General features: G+C 38.3%; 1 protein-coding gene across 2 annotated transcripts in view; it reads right to left on the reverse strand.

Moving 5' to 3' along the window:
• Window positions 1-17,715, reverse strand: part of TTN (titin) — a 279,196-nt gene that overhangs the window by 53,848 nt on the left and 207,633 nt on the right. For both annotated transcript variants that reach the window (XM_077154303.1, XM_077154302.1), the window contains 27 exons: window positions 17,517-17,665; window positions 16,437-16,587; window positions 16,071-16,352; window positions 14,555-14,857; window positions 13,724-14,026; window positions 13,341-13,622; window positions 12,901-13,200; window positions 12,505-12,807; window positions 12,102-12,410; window positions 11,699-11,980; window positions 11,297-11,596; window positions 10,917-11,210; window positions 7,861-10,827; window positions 7,188-7,508; window positions 6,802-7,086; window positions 6,402-6,701; window positions 5,805-6,107; window positions 5,110-5,385; window positions 4,718-5,017; window positions 4,328-4,630; window positions 3,785-4,084; window positions 3,018-3,305; window positions 2,359-2,655; window positions 1,968-2,270; window positions 1,562-1,867; window positions 405-692; window positions 23-313 (listed from right to left, as the gene is read on the reverse strand). In XM_077154303.1, the coding sequence (XP_077010418.1) occupies window positions 23-313; window positions 405-692; window positions 1,562-1,867; window positions 1,968-2,270; window positions 2,359-2,655; window positions 3,018-3,305; window positions 3,785-4,084; window positions 4,328-4,630; window positions 4,718-5,017; window positions 5,110-5,385; window positions 5,805-6,107; window positions 6,402-6,701; window positions 6,802-7,086; window positions 7,188-7,508; window positions 7,861-10,827; window positions 10,917-11,210; window positions 11,297-11,596; window positions 11,699-11,980; window positions 12,102-12,410; window positions 12,505-12,807; window positions 12,901-13,200; window positions 13,341-13,622; window positions 13,724-14,026; window positions 14,555-14,857; window positions 16,071-16,352; window positions 16,437-16,587; window positions 17,517-17,665 (10,386 nt within the window). The remainder of the gene's footprint in view (window positions 1-22; window positions 314-404; window positions 693-1,561; window positions 1,868-1,967; window positions 2,271-2,358; window positions 2,656-3,017; window positions 3,306-3,784; window positions 4,085-4,327; window positions 4,631-4,717; window positions 5,018-5,109; window positions 5,386-5,804; window positions 6,108-6,401; window positions 6,702-6,801; window positions 7,087-7,187; window positions 7,509-7,860; window positions 10,828-10,916; window positions 11,211-11,296; window positions 11,597-11,698; window positions 11,981-12,101; window positions 12,411-12,504; window positions 12,808-12,900; window positions 13,201-13,340; window positions 13,623-13,723; window positions 14,027-14,554; window positions 14,858-16,070; window positions 16,353-16,436; window positions 16,588-17,516; window positions 17,666-17,715) is intronic.

Genomic DNA, 17,715 nt, shown 5'->3' on the forward strand with positions numbered 1-17,715 from the left:
GGGTAGTAGCTCATTTCCTTACCAGAAGCTTTGACAGCATCACGTGTTTCACCAGGATCACCAATGCCATACTCATTTTCAGCAAACACCCTGAAGAAGTAGGATTTTCCTTCCTCCAGTTTTGATACTCTGAAGCTTGTTTTTGAGCACTCAGTTGTGACTGTAGACCAGGACTTCCTCTCTGCATCACGTTTTTCTACCACATAGTTTATGATGGGGCTTCCACCATCAATGATGGGAGGATCCCAGGTGACATAGGCAGAATCTTTGGATATCTCCTTAACAGTAACATTGACGGGTGGCCCAGGAGTATCTGGATAAAATAGCATATATATGAGAAATAGACATGTAAGAAATAATAGACTAAAGTTTTAAAATGTGATTCTTTTATCAAATAGACTTACCAAGCACTTTCACCACAATGGTGTATTCCTTTTTACCACAGGTGTTCTCCAGGGTCAAGATATATTTTCCTGCATCATATTTATTCACATTTTCACAGCGCAAGAAAGTGTCAAAGTCAGTTGACTTTATGTCCAGTCCAATCCTTTCTCTTAGATTGACATTTGGTTTAGACCAAGTAATCTTTGGAGGCGGACGTCCTTTTACTGGCACATACAGTCTCATGGTTACTCCAGCACGTAATATGAGTGTTTTCCGCAAATCAGCATCAAGTTCTCCTTCTGGTGGAACTGTTTCATTTTGGGGTGAAGAGTGTTAAGATCAAAATTTAATGGTCAAATGTATTTCCAAGGACTGGCCTTACCACTCTTAAGATATGTCTTCCTTTCTATAACTTATCTCTTGTTCTTTAAAAAATTGTTAATACTGTCCTCAAAAGTTTTGTCGGTAATGAATTCCACATTCCGTACCGATTATAGATCTTTTTATTTTCCAGCATCCTTTAAACTCAGCCAAGTTTCCCCTGGAGGATCTGTACCCTTTTGTCATGAACCTGAAATACTCTCAAACTCTACATACATTAAAACAAAGAATGTGATTGATTCTTAGCTCTATTTCATTATTGTTTTTCTTTTCCATATTTAGTGAAGGTAACTTTGCTATATACTCTGGTTCTCTTATTTCATTGTAGGAAGAAAAGTACATGAGGAGTGAGAAATAATACCAAATAATTCAAAATAAAGGGGAAAAGGTGGTTATGGAGAGTAAGAGAATAGAAGAAATGAGAAGATGGAGAGCCTTTCAGTTGCATACTTACAGAGGCTGTGTGTTGGCAGAGGAATTAAACCATAGAAATGATAAATAGCTCAATTAAAAAGTCTCATTATTCTCAGAGTAAAATTCCTGCATTCCATATTTTTTTGAAATTATGAAGTTCTCCTGTATGTTTAAAAAGCTTTTCATAACCACAAATCACCTTGCATTCCATTTGGCTTTTTAAACAGTACCATAAAGTACCAAGCCAGTTCCCCTAAAATGTACTCCTGGACTTACCAACTCAAAACTCGTAAATAAACCTGCGTAAGGAAATTAGTTCTATTCTCCCTCCTACAGTATGACTGATGAAACATATCTATATCTTTCTCCTGGTAATACTTACTTAAGATGTCCTTAGGGCAATGTTTGTCCGGTACATCACTGGGGTCACTGTACCCGATTTTATTAACAGCATACACACGGAACTGATATTCTGTGTTTTCCATCAGACCAGTAACCTCAAAGCGGGTTTTCTGTAGTTTCTGTGGTAAATTGCACCTCACCCAATGATCAGAGTCAGCTCGTTTTGCTTCAACAAGGTAACCGATGATAGGGCTACCACCGTCATAGGCTGGCTTGCCCCAAGAGAGACTCACGGAGCTACGGGTTGTATCATATACTTTAGGGAAAGCTGGTGGGCCAGGAGGATCTGAGGGTAAATCATAATAGAAAGTGTTCATTTAAACCTCATTCTTGGCTGTTTCATGCTGATTATGCACATGATATGGAACTCTTTACTGGGAACTTACACAGAGGATCTTGAGCATAAACAGCTTTAGATGCATCACTGGGTTTGCCTGGTCCAGCTTTATTTATAGCTGTAACTCGGAACTCATATTCGGTACCTTCTTGGAGACCGGTTGCCTTTATTGTCCTTTCTATAACAGGTTTTCTGTTAACCTTAGTCCAGTTAACAGCCTGTGTTTCCCGTTTTTCAAGCAAATAGCCAGTGATGGGTGAGCCACCATCATCTGCTGGTGGTTTCCAGCTTACTGTCATGTGATCTTTGGTAATGTTGCTAATAACAGGAGGATCACAGCGTCCAGGTGGGTCTGCAGGGATTAGTTGAAAAGTTAGTTTCTCATTCTGAAAGATAACATTTAAAAAACAATAAAAAAAAAAGAAAGAAAACATTCCTACCATATGGGTTTTTGGCAATTGCTGGTTCAGTTAAGATTGGATCACCCACTCCATATTTATTTTCAGCACAGATACGGAACTGATACTCATGGCCCTCTATTAGTTTCTCCACACTGCAGCTGGTGATGGGCACAGTAGCAGAGACTTGTGCCCAATTGGGCCGACTGGTTTCACGTTTGTCGATAATATAATTGGTGATTTCTGAGCCTCCATCTTCAAGGGGAGGTTCCCAGGAAAGCATTGCACGATCAGAATACATTTTGTTGATTTTAACAGATGCTGGAGGACCAGGTTTATCTGAAAGAATAAGAAAGAAAAGTGAAGTCTTACGAACACATGTGGAATGGAGAATGAACATACAGTGATGTCTGGAAACCTCAATTATGGTCTTAATATTGTTATTCGCTTCCTGCATGACCTTGGAAGTCACTTAGTTTTTCGGAATCTTAGTTTCCTCATAGGTAAAATTAAGTAACTGGAGTGTATGATCTCTAATGCTCTTTAAAGCTCTAAATCATTACAGTCTTCTGATGAGAATAACTGTATGATTAGAAAAGATAATTAGGCTGTGTATCTTTTCTCACTTATATTCTTGTAATTCTATCTACATTGCATTAACCAAAGTAAAATATTGGTTTTTAATGAAGTGCTTTAGTTACCTAACACTTTAAGCTTAATGGTGGCTGATTTGGAACCACTGGAATTTTCAGCAGTAATGGTGTAGTCTCCGGAGTCCTTTCGGTTCACACAGAACAGCTCCAGGGTATACAGGTTCCGCTTTGTGGCCATCTTTATGCCTTCTGCTGGTTTTAGCAGCATGCCTTCTTTCTTCCAAGAAACTGTTGGTGTGGGTTTGCCAAAAACAGTAGCATCCAGGCAAACATTAGTTCCAGCTTTCACAGTAAGCAAAGATTTCATAGCCACACTCAGATCTATCCTGGGAGGAACTGGAAAGAAATAAGATAAAAGGACTTAATACATTTGTAAAGCTATATTAAGTGAGAAATTCATGTGCTGTCTTTCAAGAATAGCATTTTACAAAATTATTTGCAAAGTTTTTTTTTATTATAAAAGAAATATAGGTTTAATGAGGAAATAAGACAATGCTAAAAGTATGAAGAAAAAGAAAAAAGGGTTTCCAGAAGTCCAACACCCTAAACTTCCTCTATTATCATTTTGGTGCATGTCTTTGTGGTCTTCCAGTGTGTGTATAGAGTTGAGATTATATGGTTCTCATGGTTTTTTATCCTTGCTTCTTAAGTTAACATGTTATAAAGATTTTCTGTAATCATAATTTTAGTGCCTGCATAAAAATACCTATCATTTTATTTGTCTTTTTTTTCCATAGACGAAGGTTTTTTTATTATGGGAAATGAATACTATGAGGGCCATACATCTTTGCCTTTAAAACTTGGAAGACTCTTACTATTTTCTGCGAGAATGGTCACTGGATCAGAAGGTTCAGAAGGCTGGCTAATGTTTACTGCGGTCTTGGCAATCGCTCTAAATTGGTATTGAGCATTTTCTTCTAAGCCAGTAGCTGTGTACTCTTCCTGGGGAATCTGGTGAGCTAGAGTGTTGCACCGTTCCCACTTATCACCAGGAAGCTTGCAAGCTTCTACGAAATAGCCAATAATTTTGCTGCCTCCATCATGTTTTGGACGGGCCCAGATGAGGGATACAGTACTCTTAGAAACATCAATAACTTCAGGTTTCCCAGGAGGATCTAAAACCAAGAGACAAACAGTTTTAAACAATTTTAAACTTCCATATTTCACATTGTTGCCCTGGATGCTAGGCAGCTAGCTCTACAGGATGACAATTATCACATTTTAATAACCACCCAACCAGTTTGCATTTTTGAGTGCTTGCTGTGTGCTTCAAAAGAGAAACACATTTTCATGGAAAGAGATAGAGAGGTAGTAATCTTCTGAGACCTAAGATTTAAATGTACTCCTAGAATACTTACCAATTGGCATTCTTGCTGTTACATATTCTGTTGGTTTGCTGGGTGGGCTGGATCCAGCTTTGTTTAGAGCATAGATTCTGAATGAATACTCAAGACCTTCTACAAGGCCAGCACAAGGATATTCAGTTGACCGGACAAGAGCATCATTAGCTTTTACCCAGAGCAAACTGTTTCTTTCTTTGCGTTCAATCAGGTAACCAGTAATAGGGCTCCCTCCATCACTGTCTGGTCTATCCCATGCCACAAATATGCAGTCTTTGTTGACTTTGGTGACTCTTGCATTCTTTGGCTCACTAGGCACACCTGTAGATGAAGACAGAGTTATCAGTTCATGCTTTAAGTAACAGACTGGAAAGAAAATTTATTTTTTCCTTTCTAAAAGAAACATACCAAATGGGAACTTAGCAAGCATCTTAGGAGATGTGAGAGGCTCTGAAATGCCAAATCGATTTTCAGCACGGACTCGGAAGACATACTCCTGGCCAGGGATCAACTTTCCAACTCTGCAGGAAGTTTTTGTGACTGAAGCTAGAGCAGTGACCCAATCGCCTCGGCTTACGTCACACTTCTCCACTATGTAATTGGTGATGTTACTGCCTCCATCCTCCAGAGGAATGTGCCATGACAAGGAGCAAGCATCGGCGTCTATGTCAGAAATGTCAAACGGAGGCTGAGGGGGCCCAGGGGCATCTGCAAGAAAGGGATATGAGAACACAGGTTTGATAGGAAAAGTGGTTTTGATCTTCACATTTTGATGGCCATTTGTCTAATGCTTGCCTTACCCATGACTATAACTTTGATTTTCTGAGTGTCTGTCCCAGAACTGTTCTCTGCAGTGAGGTTATAGTAACCACTGTCTTTCCTAGTAACATCTTTTATGATCAGAATTGAAGAATTGTCTGCTTTATGCACTGCCAGGTGGCTGGATGTGACAACTTCATCCTCTCCTTTTTTCCATTTACACGTTGGATGAGGCTTTCCATACACATGGGCTTCAATTCGGAGTTTCTTCCCAGCTTTGATAGTAACTTGCTCTGGCATAAGGATCTTTGGTGGCACTAAAAGTAAAATGAAATAAATTAATTTGGGGAGGGTTAAATTTCTTCTTGTGGTTGGTGCAAGGGTATTTCTCAAATTGTGAGTTGCCTCCCTTATGTGAGTTGAAATTAATTTGTGTATAATAGCTAGTGCTTTTTCTTAAACAAGATAGAGTAGAATAGAAAATATCAGAGTACAGCACCCATAAATTTCAGGAAACTTTGCTTTCAATCATAGCTATGTATGTGTGTACTATGTCATGATTTAGTTTATTTACTGTCTGTTGTGGGGGTCCAAATGTTTGAAAACCACTGTTCTCTACTGGATTTCACATATTTCTGGAACTGCTCTAGTTTCCTCAGGGAGTAATGTCTCCATATCAAAAGAAAATTCTAATAAACTTTTACCACATGATAGAAATGAAATAATGACTACTTACATAGTTGTTCTTTGGCTTCATACACTCCTTCAGCTTCTCTTGGCAAACTGACTCCAACAGCATTTCTGGCCACTACTCTAAATTTATATTTCTTTCCTTCCTTTAGGCCAGTGACAACAAGACTGAGATCTTTTACCACTGAGTACTCTGTCCAGCGATCTGTAGGCTGTTCTTCTTCTCTGTAGCTAATAATATAGCCATCAATTTTAGCGCCTCCATCACGCAGTGGAGGCAGCCAGGCTAATGAGGCACTATTCTTTGTCATTTCAGTAACTTCTAGTTTCCTTGGGGGATCCGGCTCACCTGGAAGAATGAAGTGACTTAGAATATTTTCCTGGCAACCTACTCTTTGTCAACATACATTAGTGTTTTACGGTGTCAAAATACACAAAACCTGTAATTCAACGTGTTGAATGTTAAAAAGTACAAAATGAGGTGGATTAAAAAAGTTTTAGTGAATGGATTAGATATTGTATTGTCCTTTTGCGTTTCTACAAATGAAATCTCATTCAGTGATAGACTGAAATGTTTTAGGTATATTGACCTTAGTAAAACGGGGAACTGGAGTTAAATGGGAGAAGAAACAATCTTACTTACTTAGAGGATCTGAAGCAAGCACTGGTTTGGGGACGTCTGTTGGAACACCAGGGCCATACTCATTGACAGCAGTTACTCTGAAGAAATACTCACTCCCAGGGACAAGGTTGGTAACTTGGAAACTTGTTTTCTTAACTTCAGAAGTAACTATCGACCATGTCTTTCTTTCTGCCTCACGCTTCTCTACAATATAATGTGTTACTTGGCTCCCGCCATCATTTTCAGGAGGAGCCCAAGAAACATGGCATGATGTTTTGGTGACATCTGAAACTTTTAAATCAGCCACAGGTCCAGGCGTATCTGTAAAGAACCACAAAATCAAATACACACATATATTCTCAATATCCTTATTAACCAAAGTGTTTCTAAAGGGGAGGAAGAAATTTTTTAAATAACCCACCTAATACTCTGACATTCACAAACACAGCTTTTTCTCCTGCCGGGTTCACAAGTGTCAAGGAATATTTTCCTGAATCATCACGGGTAGAATTGGGGATGACAAGGAAGGCCATTGTGTCCACCAGATCAACCTGTCCTTTCCTGACCACATTATCAATACCCACTTTTCGCCATGTGACTTTAGGGGCTGGTCGCCCTCTCACTATGGCAAATAGTCGAATAGGGCATCCTGCTCTCACTGTGACCAGTTTTCTCATGCTGGCATCCAAATCAATCTCTGGAGGTTCTGCAAATGACATTAAATCCATTAGCTCTAACTTTTCAGAATGTGGGAAATCACATTAGAAGTGAAGCATGAATGAATCAGGTGCTACCATAGGATTTTACCTAGGATTTCTTTAGGTTTAATGGCATCCTTTAGTTCAGCAGGGCGCCCAATGCCAACTTGGTTTTGGGCACACACCCTGAATTCATATTCCTGGTTTTCATCTAAGCTGGTGGCAGTAAATTCCTTGCGAACAAGTTGTACTGCAGCATTGCATCTTTTCCAGCCTTCGTCAGGTGATGCATCTGCAATTTTTGGTCTCATTTCCACAACATATCCAATTATTGGTGCACCACCATCATAAACTGGTTTTCCCCATGCAAGAGTTATGGAACTTTTGGTTGTATCAATCACTCTGAGATTGGTTGGTGGACCAGGTGGCTCTAAAAAATAAATTATATAAGAATAAATTTACACAAAGTTAACTACTACTGCTAATGAGACTTTTTTTTTTTTTTTTTACTACTAATGAGACTTTAATGTTTAATTTTATTAGTCAATTCTCAATTATTCTAGGATAGGTCATTCAGTGTCTCAATTACTGAATATTCATTTTCTTTGGTAAAATTTGTATCTATCATTTTTGCATGTTTTAGGTGTCTGTTAAAAGATCTATTTGGAGAAAATATTGGCTAAATGCAGTTTTGATATAATGGATTTAATTAAATTATTTAATACATCTGTCTTTGAGGTTAAGAGTTTTTATAATATCAAAAATAAACAAGAACATCATACCTATTGGGTCTTTTGCCACCACAGGTCTTGATGGCAAGCTTGGTTCTCCAATTCCAATTTCATTTTCTGCCTTGACACGGAACTGATATTCATGCCCCGGGAGGAGATTCTGTACTTTCATACGTCTCTCAGGGATTGCACTCTTGTTAACAGGGACCCATCGAACTGCATGTTTTTCCTTCTTCTCCAAATAGTATCCTGTGATGGACTTTCCACCATCATATTCTGGTGGATTCCAAACCACAGTCATTTCTTCTTTGCTTACTTTAGTGACTTCTGGGGGATCAGGGCGACCAGGTCTATTAAATTTGGTTTTTGCAATGACTGGTTTACTTTCTGTTGGAGGCCCAGTGCCTATTTTATTTTCTGCACGGACTCTGAAAATATATTCATTTCCTTCTATGAGACGTGTTACTGTAGCACTGGGTATTAAAACAGAAGCAGAATAGGTAGACCAAACCATTCTCTTGCTCTCACATTTTTCTAGAATATAATTTTGGATTTCACAGCCACCATCATCCTCAGGTGGGTCCCAGCGAATAGTACATCTATCACTGGACACATCTGTAATTTTCAGATTTCTTACAGGGCCAGGCTTATCTAAAACATTGACAGTTGCATAAGCCACGAAACTTCCAGCTGTATTGGTTGCTGTAATTACATATTTACCACCATCACTTCGCTTTGCTTTAGTGAGAGAAAATTTAGATGAATCAGCACTGGTATCAATCTTGACTCTTGGTGATCTTGTTAAGTCTGTAGCATCTCTGTCCTTGGTCCAGACAACTTCTGGAAATGGTTTGCCTCTAACCCCTGCCTCAAGTCTAATGGTATCTCCTGCTTTCACAGTTAGTACGCCACTTAATTTCAGATCAAGGACTGGTTTCTGTAAGTCTTCCTTCACAACAACTTCCTCTGTCTTTACCCAGTCACTTTCTCCACCTTCATTCTTTGTTTGTACTCTGAACTCATAAATCTGGTTTTCAACACATTTGTCAACCATGTAATGGGTTTCTTTAATGCTTCCTTTATGTACTCTTTCCCAGTCATCAGTGCCCTTCAGTCTCCTCTCAACATGATATGATAAATTTGGACTGCCACCATCATAATCAGGCCGCCGCCACTTTAGGTAGACAAACGTCTTTCCTTTGTCTGCAATATGGAGATTTTCAGGCTCACCAGGTCTGTCAATAGGGTTTATGGCCAGAATTGGAGTTTTTGTTTCAATGGTTGGCCCAACACCCACTTTATTCTCTGCACAAACACGGAAATAGTATTCATTGTTGGCTAAAAGGTTGGCCTTGATTAATCGCTTGGTGACATCTGATGCAACAATTGACCAGCCTTTCTGGTTTGGTTTGCGATATTCTACTATGAAGTTAGTTATTTCAGAGCCACCATTATCTAGTGGGTTTTCCCAAGAAATTGTACAGTTCTCTTTGGTTACATTGCTAACCTTCAGATTCTGGCAAGGCCCAGGTCTATCAAGGACGTTAACGATGGCTGAACCTTGAGCATGTCCACTGCTGTTCTTAGCTGAAATGATATACTTGCCATGATCAGCCCTAATAGCTTCTTTAATTTGTAACTCAGCACGAGGTAGATCATGAATTAGGTCAACCCGCTTTTCTCGGACCAACACTTTGCCTTCTTTAGACCAGGTTATGTCTGGTTCAGGTCTGCCTTTGACTCGAGCAAGAATGCGGATAGTCTGACCCACTCTAACAGTAATTACATCACGACAAGTAACATCAAGTTCTACTTCTGGAGGATGCAGGACATCTTTTGCAATCACAGATTCTGCTAGTTCTCTTGGCTCTCCCTCTCCTACAATATTAGCTGCTTTTATTCGGAACCTGTATTCATTTCCTTCAATTAGTCCAGGCACTCTAAAAGCACATTGTCTAATGAGTTCATCTTTATTAATCCTGTCCCATTTTGTTGTGCCTGGTTTCTGACATTCCACTACGTATCCTAGAATGGGGCTACCACCATCACTGAGAGGCTTTGTCCATACCAAGTCAGCTGTTTCTCTGGTCTTGTCCTTCAGTTTAGGATTAATAGGTGGTCCAGGTGGTTTGATGGGCCGGCAAGCTTTTATTGGGTCAGAACTTGGGGATGGATTGCTTAGCCCTGCAAGATTTTCAGCAAAAACTCTAAATTCATATGTGTTTCCCTCATAGAGTCCAGTCACTCTAAACTTCAGATCAGCTATAGGTGTTTTGTTAACCCTCACCCATTTGCCAGTTATTTCTCGACGTTCCACATAGTAACCAGTGATTGGACTGCCACCATCAGATTTTGGCAGTGTCCAAGACACTGTGGCAGCATTTTCAGTAATGTCAGTAACCACTGGTTTACCAGGAGGAGATGGAGGATTAAATTTGTGTTTAGCAACAGTAGGTATGGAGTCAAGGGGAGGACCAACACCTATCTTATTCTCAGCTCTAACTCGGAAAACATATTCATAGCCCTTTTGCAGATGTGGAATTTTCAACTTAGTCTTACTGCTTCCTGAAGAGACAACACCCCACGAGTCCTTCTTTGTATCTTTCTTTTCAACAATATAGTTTATCACAGGGCTCCCTCCATCATCTTTAGGTGGCAGCCATGAGATAACCATGTGTTCAGGAGTAACATCCAGAATATTAATAGGACCTGTTGGTGGACCAGGAACATCAAGGACAGTAAGATGTACAGCTGCTGTTTTGCTGCCAGCTACATTGGAAACAGTGATTTGATATTCCCCAGTGTCTCTCCTTAAACAGTTCTTAATGGTGAGTACTGACGAGAAATTGTCAGTTTCAACTGTGTAGTGTTCATCTGTTTTAATTTCACTCCCGTCAGTTATCCACTTTGCAGTAGGAATGGGTACACCTCTTATAATGGCAGGAAATCTGACAGTAGTTCCAGCTTTTACCACAAGTCCTTCAATTAATTTCACATCCAGCTCTATGGATGGAGGCACTGAAAAGTACACACGAAAAAATTAGAATGTGATTTTCACAACAGCAAAAATTATAAAAAGAAAATAATAATGCCAATCCAAAAATTACCTAATTTTTCTTGACATTCTATTGGGATAGTTGTGTCAGGGAGACCAAGACCCACAATATTTTCAGCTTTTACACGGAATCTATAGGTCTTTCCTTGTTGTAGTCCAGTAACAACACACTCTAAGTTTGGCACAGTCTTGAACTTAATCCAGTCTTGGGTGCCCTCTTCTTGATATTCCACCAAATATCCAGTGATTGGAGAACCACCATCACGATCTGGCTTATTCCAAACAAGAGAGACTTCAGTCTTGTCAACATCTACATGGTGTAGGTCCTTGGGTGGTCCTGGGGGATCTTATCAAAAGAAGAAATTATGGTGAATGAGAAATTTTCTCGAAGAAAGTCAAACAATACTTTTGCATCTACAGAAAGCAACTTACAGAGAGGATCCAGAGCCTTGATAGGTTTAGGTGTTTCAACGAAAGGACCACGACCATACTGGTTCTCAGCAGCTACTCGGAAAAGATACTGGTTGCCTTCGTTAAGATGTTTAGCCAGGTGACTCTTTTTCTTTGATGTAGTTGACAGAGGTGACCACTGGGCACTGGCAACATCTCTCCTCTCAACCACATAATTTGTTATAACAGAACCACCATCGTCCAGTGGTTCTTTCCAAGTAAGGTAACAAGAATCTTTCCTAATTTCACTGACTTCCAGATCTCTAGGTGGTCCAGGTTTATCTGAAAAGTGGTCGATAATAATTATATAAGTGATTTAATCCAGAACACATTTCCCAAAAAATCAAAATTTATTTTTAGTGTCATAGGTATTAAAATTCTTACCTAATACAAGTACTTTTACAGAGACAGTTTTTGAACCAGCTGGATTCTCTACTGTTAATGAATAAATTCCACCATCTTCATGGGCAGCATTACGAATTTCAAGCTTGCTACCAACTGGAGTAATGTCAATTCTTGCTTTAGTCGGAGCCTCTCTGTCTTCTTTTTTCCAAGTTACTTTTGGGAACGGCACTCCTTTGATGATGGCACTAAGTCTTAGAGTATCACCAACCTTTATGTGTTGCTCTCTTGCCATGTTGGCATCAAGAATCAACTCAGGAGGTTCTAGAATAAGGAGAATGAATAACTTTCAGACTTGAGGCAATAATGCTTTTTACAAAAGAGCATATACAATCAGACACCTATTTATCCTACTTGCAAATGCAGGTGAGAACATTATACTCACCAAGTCTGTCTTTTACTAGCACTGGCTCAGGAACATGAGCTGGATCTGATTCACCAGCCTCATTGACTGCTCTTACTCTGAACTTATAGGTTTGACCATCCCGAAGACCTGTGACTTTATATTTAGTTTCAGGACATGACTCAGGAGTGTGATTGGCTCTTTTCCACTCTTCATCTCCAACTTTCTGGTACTCAACAATATAACCCAAAATCTTGCTCCCACCATCATGACGTGGTGGCTGCCAAGTTAGATCAACTGAATTACATGTTGTATCAATTGCCTCAGGATTAATGGGTGGACTTGGTTTAGCTATATAAGAAAAGTAAAAACAAAAAGAAGTTAGAATAGAGATAAAATCAAAGTAAAATAATATGAAAATAGAAAGAATGTGTCAATACTATACCAATTGGATCTTTAGCAAAGACTGGTTTGGATGGTGGACTTGGATCTCCTATACCAATTTCATTTTCTGCAGAAACCCGGAATTCATACTGACATCCTTCTAGAAGGTCAGGTACCCTAAATTTAGTGTATGGATGGATAGGTTCTTTTGTAACTCTAGCCCATCGTTTAGACATAGTTTCCCTCTTTTCCAGGATGTAGTTTGTGATGGGTTTTCCTCCATCATGTGGTTTGTTCCAGGTTACTAATGCAGAGTCTTTGGTAACTTCTGTAACAATGGGCTGATCAGGTGCATCCGGAACCCCTATAATAAATGTTAGCAAAATGTGTTAGAAATTTAATTCTTCCTATGAACAATATCAATGCATTGACTCACAAAAAGAAATGTAATGCATACTGAAACGATCTTTAGCTTTCATTGCATCAGACACCAGAGGGTCACTTATTCCATACAGATTTTCAGCATGTATTCGGAAAATGTAATCTTTTCCTTCAAGCAGTTTAGAAACTTTGCATGTTGTTTTAGCACTTGCAGAGGTCACAGGCATCCAAACGTCTTTGCCCACTTCCTTCTTCTCAATAATATAATTGGTAATTTCACTGCCTCCATCATCTAAAGGTGGCTTCCAAGAGATAATCATGTGCTCTTTGGTCACTTCGTCAAAAATAACTGGTCCTACGGGTGGTCCAGGACGGTCTGCAGGAAAATAATAATCATGGTACAAAATGTTATCCCCCCCAAAACAAATAAAAATCAAGAAAAATTTAAAAAATGTAATTCCCACTTCTTCTTTTGAAAGAACACAATGTCTATTCTTCTTGCTGAATAATACTTACCAACAACAGCAACTTGACAGAAACCTTTCCTTGAGCCTGTATTGTTCTCCACCATCACACAGTATTTGCCAGAATCTGAGCGTTTAGCCTTGATCTTCTCTAAAGCAAGAGTTGTTGGAGTGGTCTTTATATGAGTCCGGTCATCTTCTAGCACATCAGCTTCATCTTTAAACCAAGTAACTTTAGGCTTTGGTTTGCCTGAGTAACGGCCAGTAAGGGCAAAAGCTTCACCAACTCGAACTATGAGCTTATCTCTGAAGTCAAGTTCAAGCGTTGGGGGAGCTAAAATGTATCATGATAAAGGCAAGTCACTTTTAGTATTGTCTTAATACAAATCTACAAATGCAGAAGTTTTCAAAGTATAAACTGTATTAGTCACATACCCAGCTCATCCTTGCAAGTGATTGGTTTGGTGCAAAATGATGGTTTGCCCTGCCCAACAATATTGACAGCACTGACACGGTACTCATAGGTATCACCTTCTTTCAATCCTTTTACAGTGTATTTTCTGCTAAGCAAGTTATCATTTGTAACTCTGTGAAACTTCTCAGTTCCTATGAGCCGGCTTTCAAGGACATAGTTTATAATTTCTGATCCCCCATCATACTTAGGAGGGTTCCAAGTCAGAGAAACGGTGTTTTTAGTAACTTCTTTGACTTCTAGGTCTTCAGGTCGCTCTGGTACAGCTGCAATTATAGTGTGGAATTACAGTGAAAAAAGTATCATATTAAGGATGAAATAAATACTCATTTCTAGACTGTATTTGAACATTTAACTATCTGCTTCCATAAATTACAAGGTGATCTGATCATAAAACAATAGAATGAAAAAGAACCTAATACAATCAATCTAATACCCTCATTTGACAGATGATGAAATACAGGTTCATTAAGACTAAATAATTTATAAAATTTCTCTGAAGTTGGCAGTTTTAGAGTTAGGAAAATAATTGTTTCTCCTCATGCCATTAAGTAGGAAATTTGAAAAATCAGTGTAGTGTACATGGAAGAAATTTGGTGAATCATATATATTCCCATAATTACTTTTACAATCACTATTCAAATGCTATCAACTTCAGATACTGAGTAACTGCCTTATAAATGCTCATCAAATGAATGAAATACATGACACTTATAAAGTATTTTATGGCCAAAGTCTCTTATTAAATGTGTGAAAAACTGTTTAAGCATGAACTGGTTTTTAATTTTACTTACTTATCGGATCTCTAATGACAAGTTCATTTGGTGTCTCAACAAATGGGCCAATGCCAATACTATTTTCAGCTGCGATTCGGAAAAAGTAAGCTTTTCCTTGAATAAGACCCTGAACAGTTGCATTTTGTCGGGTGACTGTGCACGTCACTGGGGTCCATGCCCTGCGGTCAGCTTCTCGCTTTTGAATGACATAGTTGGTGATTGGAGAACCTCCATCATCTTCTGGAGTAAACCATGTCAGTTTGCAGGAGTCATTGGTTAGGTTGTGAGCTAGGAATGGAGTTCCAACAGGACCTGGCACATCTGGTGATAAGAGGAAAAAGAATTTCAGCTATTTGCCTTCAATTAACTATGATGCTCAATAAGTGACCCTTTTTTAAAAAGGGTACGAAAGTATGATTATGAAGAAAAGTAAGATTTTGTGTCTGTTAACTGAATTCTTCCCTGCTATCTATTGTCACCTGTATAGGTTTGAAACAATGCTGATTGCCACTGTGTTTTTAAGCTGAAACTAAGTAGAACATTTTTATTTAGTAACCTATGAGGCAGCCTGAATTCCAGAGCTGGGAGGGAGCTGTTGGTAGGAGGAACACACAAAAGGAGATGAGGAGAGGCACGAGAAGCAGCACAGTTACTTTTTGTGCCCAGTACTCTCTCAAGAGGGCAGAGGTGGGGGAGTCAGTCTTTTTTGGGTGACCAATGAATTTATGAGCAGAACAGGAGGCCCCAAATCTCAGAATGGCTTTTGAGGGGGTTGGAAATTGAACCTGGAAGTTCACCAGTTCTCAAATTAAAGTAACACTCACTGGGCGAAAGGATGTCCAGAAGATTGAAAATAATTTAAAAGCATGTAGGACTACTGCTCAATTCAATTTTTTCCGTATGTCATTTTCATGTTATGTTCAACAGAGAGCTGGTTATCTGCACATAAAAACTGTGGCCTTTTGGATTATGACTGTACCTAGAATATCAGTAACCTATGCTTAGAGTGAGCGCTGAGAAAATCCTTTGAATAAAGCAACCAGGAGAAGCATGAAAATGTTGGTTAGAGAATTGCACTCTATTCAGTGACTACAAATGTTATTTGATAACCAAATATGATGTTTCTCTTCAATTAGAATTCTGAAATTCTTCAGAAGGATTTTATATTATTATGATAATTAGCATAGAGATACAGTTCCATGGTGTGAAAATGGTCAGAATTGGTAAACTGTTAAACATACATCAACATTTGCAGGAAATTTGCTTTTAATAAAACTATATAACAGTTTTATTAAATCTATGGCAGCATGGTATATAAAAAAGCAGCATACAAAACTGTATGTACAGTGGAGTGTAACCATATAAAATATGCTTAGGATAAAAGAACATGGAGGATATTTTTTTAAAAAGCGTTAAAAAACCCAATGGGATTGTGGGTGAGTTTTCTTATTTCCCCAAACTAAAGTAGCATAGTTTTATTATAGGTTTAATAAGGTTATTTGTAACACTGTATGGACAAATTGAATATATTTACCTAATACATCAACAATAATTGTCTTCTTTCTTTCTCCACCTGCATTTTTGGCAAGAAGAGAATAGATGCCTTGATGACTTCTCTGGCAGTTCTTGATGACCATGGATGAGCTAATGGCTGTTGTCTCAATGGTGGCTTCTTGGGGTAATGCTGTTTCATTCATGCTCCAGGTGACGGTTGGAGGAGGCTTTCCAGACACATAGGCGATGATCCTGATCACTCCTCCAGCATGGACCACAATTCTGTCTTTGACACTGGCATCTAGGTGAAGGTCAGGTGCAACTGGAAAACAAATGGAAATTACAAATGTGGTTTTAATTTTCAATCAAACATAAATATTATAAAACGATAAGTTTTAATAATTACCAATTCGGTCCTTCATTTCAATGACATCTGTGACTTCTCCAGGTTCTCCAATGCCAGCACTGTTGATTGCTCTAACTCTAAATTTATAGAATGCTCCTTCTTTCAATCCTGTCACAACAAGTTTTGTACCTCTTACTTCTTTGTCTTTGCCCTGGGGAAAAGTCATAAATATTTTATAATTATTAGAATAGATCTTTGTAGCTTCTTGCTTTAACAACATTCTGAAGCATAGACAATAGCATGTTTACTCTCTTTGCAAAATTATCGCTGTTTTTAGGGATCAGATATTACAGGTAAACACTGAATGCAATAGCTTTCCAGGAATTATGCTCTAAAAATTATTCTTTACTGAGTGTGAGTATGGTTGAAAGAGGAAGGTTGGAAGAGGAGGTATGTCATCAGAAGGAAAGGTAGAAGATAAAAACTGGGACTGTATAACAGTGAAACCTAAAGTGGACAATAATGGTGGTTAATTGTACACATATAAGAAAGTTCTTACATGGACTAGAACAAACATATGTTACTATTATAATAATAGAGTGATATATGGGGAAAACATAATTAATGTAAACTGTTATAGTTAACAGTAACACTGCAGTATTGTTTCATTAATTGTAACAAAGACACTATACCAAAGCTAAATGTCAATAATAGGGGATATAATGGGTAAGGAATATTTTTTTTCAGAAGAAATGAGAATATTCTCATATGGACTGTGGTGGTGAATGCATAACTATATGATTATACCAAGAGCCATTGATTGTACACTTAGGATGGGATTGAATGGTGTGTGATTAAAACTGTTTAAATTTTTAAAAAAATTATGCTTTAAAGATTGTCAAATGATCCATGTTGTTCTTTATTCCAACTTCCAGGGTTTAAAACCAAAAGATAAGTTAACTCTAATTTGACTTAACTTTTGATAAAATTTTTAACATAGATGTTTGAATGATCAGTTATGTTATTTCTCTGATTTCTTAATACATAAAAAAACACAGATAGAAATTAATGGGACTGAGAATAACAAGTACGTTTTTAGTTTATTCATACTACATTTCCATAATGCCAAATTTTAGCTACCTTTTCCCATTCTTCTTTTCCTTCTTCTTTATATTCAACAATATATCCAGTTATTTTGGATCCTCCATCTTTTAGTGGGGGAGACCACTCCAGATCCACAGATGATTTCGTCCAATCTGTCACTTTGGGAAATGGAGGGCCAGGAGGGGCTGGAAAGGACCAATACATTAGCATGGTACTTTTGAAAATTAAAACACAA

This window comes from Tamandua tetradactyla, chromosome 3 (genome assembly GCF_023851605.1).
Source record: "Tamandua tetradactyla isolate mTamTet1 chromosome 3, mTamTet1.pri, whole genome shotgun sequence".
NCBI lineage: Eukaryota > Metazoa > Chordata > Mammalia > Pilosa > Myrmecophagidae > Tamandua > Tamandua tetradactyla.